The sequence below is a fragment of the Acanthisitta chloris genome, unplaced genomic scaffold (genome assembly GCF_000695815.1).
Source record: "Acanthisitta chloris isolate BGI_N310 unplaced genomic scaffold, ASM69581v1 scaffold21739, whole genome shotgun sequence".
NCBI classification, from domain to species: Eukaryota; Metazoa; Chordata; class Aves; order Passeriformes; family Acanthisittidae; genus Acanthisitta; species Acanthisitta chloris.
In genome coordinates, this window is record NW_008690041.1 from 1 (window position 1) to 6,158 (window position 6,158).

At 42.5% G+C, this 6,158-nt stretch overlaps 1 protein-coding gene across 1 annotated transcript; it reads right to left on the minus strand.

Moving 5' to 3' along the window:
* Positions 1-1,273: 1,273 nt before the first annotated feature.
* On the minus strand, positions 1,274-6,155 carry LOC103808866 (acyl-coenzyme A thioesterase 1-like; the record flags this gene model as incomplete). The annotated part of the gene is made up of 3 exons (XM_009081672.1): positions 1,274-2,021; positions 3,140-3,342; positions 6,110-6,155. Coding segments are annotated over 3 exons (825 nt in total), but the record flags the coding sequence as incomplete, so codon positions are not given.
* Positions 6,156-6,158: the final 3 nt, after the last annotated feature.

Sequence of the window (6,158 nt, forward strand, 5' to 3'; positions counted from 1 at the left end):
CAGTTGGCACTGATGGTGTGTGAAGAATGTGTGACTTTAAATCAAATGATGAAGAGGAGTAAAACTTGCAGAAAGCTAATGAGACATGAGCAGCAGCATAATGACACTTAACTGGAGGAAAGCTCCCTGAGAGCAAAGCAAAACTGAGTAACAAGGATGAAGGCTTTGTATCTTCCTGGGCAGCTCTCAAACTGGACTGACAAAATGACTTTGGAAGGAGAAATTGGATTGACAGAGGCCCTCATTAAACAGGCCTTCAGCACAGGCACCATTTCAACAAGACCCTTGAGAGAGACCAGCCCATTTGGAAGATGCTGCTTCCTTCTACCTCAGTGGTGGGGAAAAATAAGATGCTAGCTAAAAAATAATGAGGATTAATAAACCCCCCAATCTCAGGCAGTCATGGAAAATATATCCTAGATTTGGATTTATCTGGGGTTTTTTTTGGACAGGGCTGGTTAGTTTGGTTGTTGGTTTGGATTGGTTTTTGGTTTTTTAAGAATTACGATTTTAGTTGATCACTGCCATAAGGTGACAGCATTTTACAGTCAGTCTTAATCTTCTACAGGCTAGTATTCTGTCTCTCAACTCTGCTTCCTCCCTAAGAACAGCTGTCTACATCTGCTGACAGCATTACTAAAGAGTTCCATGAATAATTAATCCTTACCTTAATGGCTACATTTAGACATTCTTTAACCTATCCAACAGAATTTATTACCCTGGGTGTCAAATGCCAATCCAAGACATTATAGGAACAGATGGTTAAATCCCCAATACAAAATAGCGCCATTCTCCCTGGATGACAGGAAAAGTACTCTTCATTCTCCCACTCTCCAGGTAGTTTTTGTTGGAAAGAACAGGTGGTGTCACAGAAGACTCTGACATAAGGTATACCAACTTTACGAGCCTCATTGCAGATAGGTATCTCCAGCTTCATATAGACAGAAAACATTTCCAAGGTGTATTGGTCTGTAAATCTGAGCGTTCTGGGCTAAGGTAACATAGGACTCAAAGCCAGAATCATTTACTTTTTACATCACTTTTTGATGTCAGAGTTTATCACTCATCATTCCCCAGGTGCAACCCTGGGTTACTGCTGAGGTTTGCAGGCTGGCTGGTACATTCTTCGAGTCACTAATACTGCAAACAAGAAAGTACCTACTACTGTCTTCAGATATTTGTTTCTTGCTATCATGACCACTTTGGGCTGTCAATTTGTAACATGGTGTAGCCTGCTTACTGTTTCACTTCTCCTTTGTGAACCTGTAACTTAGGCTAGTCCAAATAATACCTTTCTTTTTGGATTTATACTTGTAGCTAAGTAGTTATTTGGTTATTTCATATTTCAAGGCTTTTCTCAGTCAGTCCCTCCAATTCACCAGTCATTCTGCTGGCTCAAGCTCAGTCCTCTGCAGTTCTGCAACAGCTTGCATCTGCTTAAGTGTTCATCCCAAATGCAAGTGCAGAAACTCCTGAATCTTTCCCCAGGAGTGTTCCTGTGCATAGGCATGCGCTTTGCTCTCTCCACCCCCGAGAACAGGCACCCTCAAAACACGATCCATAGCTACCTGACAAAACGGAGTAGAAGGAGGATCAATTCGGTGACCTGCTCCTGGGTAACTCAGGAGTTCAAAGTTCTCTTTCCCATGCTGGCGTAAACGCTTGATTGCCAGCTCAGCATATAAGGAGCTCTTCCACATACGATCATCTTCCCCTACCACGAAGAGAAAGTGACCCTCTGCTTTTTCAATGGGGATTGTGCAAGAAGAATTAGCAGGATTCGTTGGGTCATCCAGAGCTTCAAAAATGTCAAATACACCAGTGTCAGAGATACTGACCTTGTTCATATCAAAACACAGCCCAGGCAGAGTCATCTCACCATAATGGAGGTCTGCAATCGTGTTTGAACTACAGCCGGAGATACAGACAGCAGCCACGACTTCTGGCAGGAAGGTGATCATGGAGAGTGCTAATTCTCCCCCTTTCCCAGTCCCAATCACTCCAACTCCTGGTCCTTTCACCTTCAGGTAAGACAGGGAGTGGGTAAGAGAGGAAGAAAAGAACAAAGGAAGTATGCAGTACAATGGGATTTGCTATTAAATGACTTTGGAGTTGTGTTATTAAAAAAAGAAAAGATTAGCTTAATTATTGATGTGACCTGTTGAAAAGCTACAGCCTGGACCCACACTCCTCTCTCTGTTTACTGTCTTATTTCTCAGACACACCAAGAGCTGTCAAATCCCACAAAAAAATCCCACAGAAAGACACAAGATGTACCAACACTTGATCCTCACCTGGTCCCTACTGCATATGTCGATGCAAAATTTTTCTCTTTTTCCCAAAACAGGTAGCAGGAAATTCAAGCACAGTCTATTGCTATGTATGTCACAGTAACCTCACAAATTACATTCAAAGGATTAGGTAAGTAGCCTTTAGTCTCGTCTTTTTCTAGTCTGGAATGTAAAATTGAAAGCAACATCCCAAGTCGTCAAATCCATTTTTTCAGTGACTATTGAGCAGTTTTGTATCATCCTCTCTTAAACTAAATGCTTTTATTTCTTGTTAGGAGCTGCGGTGACAGGACAAGGGGCAATAGGTACAAACTGGAGGAGGGGAAATTTAGGTTAGATATTAAGAAAAAGTTTTTTACTGTGAGGGTGGTGAGGCACGGGACCAGGTTGCCCAGAGAGGTAGTAGAAGCCTCAAGCCTGGCAGTGTTCAGAGCCAGTTTGGATGAAGCCTTGAGCAACCTGATCTAGTGGGGAGGTGTCCACGGCAGCAGGGGGTGGGACTAGATGACCTATAAGATCCATTAAACCCCCTAAAATTCTATGATTTTTTTTTAAAAAACATCTTTATCACCACTACTCCTGTTAGGAGGATATTCCAGCACTTCTCTATCCTAATGATCAGTAATCTTCTAGTTTCCAGCATGAAATTATTTAACAGCTTGTGCTAGAAAACATTCACTCTCCACAGCCAGATGTGCAGTTGCCTATGTAGGGTCTACAGTTTTTCCACTATTTGGCCTAAATCTGCACATCAGAAACTGATAGTCAAAAAAACCCACACCACCACCACGACTTAGGCATGACTGCCAAATCCTCCCTTTTCCCAAGAGATCTCATTTTACACTCACCTTTGGGTGACGCTGTAGGAATCTAGCTGCATCCTCAAAGTACTCAAGTCTGAGTTCTTTCATGACCTTAGGAAGATCTTCAAAATCAAAATATGGCAGAGAAAGAGCAGCAAAACCACGGGTAGCCAGGAGACTGGATCTAAACTCAATCAAGCCGCCTTCATCACCATACATGTCAATCACTCCTGGAAAGGGGCCATCCCCTATATTAAAAAGAAGATGTTATCAAACAGGACACTAAAGACTATCTGGTGAAGAGGGAACAACAAAATATAGAATGCTTAAGACATTTACTATTAATACTCATTACTTTTCCATTTGCACAGTAGAGATTAAGAGAACCAGTGCTGTATCCCACTTTAGCTATTTCAAACTATAAATCAGTCCTTATGTTCCTGTAAAAATATGTGAAGTTAGACCTTTTTTTACAAAAAAACCAACCAACTGTTCTAAATGTAATTTTTAATGGTCTTAACCTCTAGCCCTCAGAACAATCATACTATTATATAATAGTTGACTAATAGTCAACTACTATCCCACGAAGAAGTCACACCTTAATTAGCAAAGTGCAAGCTCATAAGTAATGAGGCAAGAGCAATGAGCCCTCAAAGCAGATTGTACAAAACTTGCATAAACTGTGGAATAAGCTGCATTGAGCAATGCACAGCAAATTTTGTTTTCCCACTGCTAAACAAATCAACTAGGCTTACTAGTTCTGTCTCAACATCAGGACTGTTACCACTTGCCAGGAAAACTGCTACTGCAGATGTGATGGGACAGATGGCAAAACTGACAGCTGTATGGGCGGTTATGCGTGCACAACTGATGTACAGATACACATGCACATACATGTGTAGTCCCTCCCAAAAAACTCCAGAAAGAATATGAACCACAATTTTAAGCAGCCACGCTTTTGCAGCCAAGGTGATGTCGTAATATGTTTGTATGCCAAGCCAGCAGATCTTGAGTTAAAAAAGGCTAAGGACACTACCTCATGGAACTATAAAGACCCCAGGCAGGCAATTTATGTTCTTCCTTTTATTCCCTGGTCATCGGATGTCACCTCTGATGCACCTGGATCCAGCCCACTACAACCATCTCAGCACAAAAGAGACCTGCTTGTGCAAGAGTGCATCAACTCTCTGACATTACCTATATGCATTAAAGAAGAGATCTCTGGCATATCAACACACTTGAGAAAAGGAAGTTTCGGACAAGACCTGCTAGATGGTAGAAATGTCCTAAATTACAGCATTAAGAAGTCAGAAAGGGCCCAAAACATGCTTTTGGGGTCTTTCAGTTCTGATTTTTTTGCATAGAAGTTCAACATTCTACTTCAGAGAAAATATGTCAGTATATCATAATGCCATGATCAACAGTAACCTTTAGTTAACAACAGTCAGCCTAGATGGCTAGAAAATATGTATTCATTCATTTATCACCCCTACCTGGAAAGCTTTCTAGCAAGAACATGTAATGAGAACAGTCAAGTGTTTCGCTCTCATGAAGACAACCTTACACAAGGATCCTGGACTACCTTCCTGAGTCCCTACACATGCCCAAGTGTAAAGTTTCTTCACAGCTTACTAAAAAGCAGGATAAAATGGGCTACACAACTTTACTACCATTTAAAAACAAACAAACCAAACCCACACCTGTAACTCTTAGGCCTGAATTAAAAAATTACAGCATAAGCCCACTCACATCATCTCACTTTTACTAAGAATGGTTCACACTTAAGATCCTGTCTTAACAATATTAACATTCTTTCATCCTGGGAGCAAAGAAAGGTGTGGTAGTAATGCTGCAACTGGATCCTCCATCAAGAGGGATGCTAGCATCATTTAGGCAATGATTCCAGACTTTGCCACACTATTACAATGCCAAACTTTCTGAAGGAGAAAATGCAGTTCTACTTGCAGATCTCTGGATTCCCACTGAGCTCAGCAGAAATCAAACTGATCCTCTAAGCAGGCAGGACAGAACAAAACAAGCATGTCTCAGGGATGGAAAATCCAGCATGCTGACTCAACATCTGAAATTCAAAGTTCAAACTCTGTTGCTTCTTTTTGTCAGTGGACTTTGGATCTGTATCTAAATGGATAAAAAATTATTGGTTTGGAAATCATTCACTGAAAATACTCAAATACTTAACTGTAGTGACACAGGATTTGCTGAAACAAGTTGTTCTAATTTAGAGGTAATGTGGAGGGCCATTCTACTAGCACAACACAGTGAAATAGAAGTTTAAATCATGGCTCAGGTGTACAAACACCATCACTGGTGTAAGGTTTCAACTTCTAACACCACTAGAAGACCATCAGCATATCACACCTCATAAAGCACAACTACCCCACACACAGAACAGGTAGAACCTGCTCAGAAATCTTTATACCATAGTACAACCAAAGTGACCCAACTATTAACTTAGCTTTGGCTCTGGTGTAACAGAGGTGGAATATCTGTATTTTCTAGGATATCTTCTGCTGCTCTCTTAGGGGCATGTGTTTCACAGGGAAGGAAAACGCCTTTTCGAGTCAATCTATTAAAATCCTTGGGAGGTTCAGCACACAGTAACACAATGAAGTGCATCAAATTTTCTGAATGTTACAGGTTCTGGTAGTCCAGAGTGAACATCAAACCTACTGAAAAATCACAGGACGAACACAGCGATGTAGTAAACTCTACACCCCCTGCTCTCCTTCAGCTCCTGCCTGTCTCGCAAGAGCCTCCTGCCCGGGACGGCCGAGAGGGACCAGCCAGGGCAGCCGGGCACAAGACGCACGCTCCCCCAGCAAGCATTCGGGAGTGTCTCCGTAGGATTCCAGGGAAAACCAATCCCATCCGCCTGTCTGCGGGGCGGCGTTCGGCTCTATCACGGAAAACGGGTCCCCGGGTGACAGCCGCCGCGTGTTTTCTGTTCCACGAGACCTCCCTTTCTCCGGTCGGCGGAGAGCCCGGGGCACTCACCCGGCGGCAGGAAGAGAGAGCCCCGCACGACTCCTTCCTTCAGCCGGAT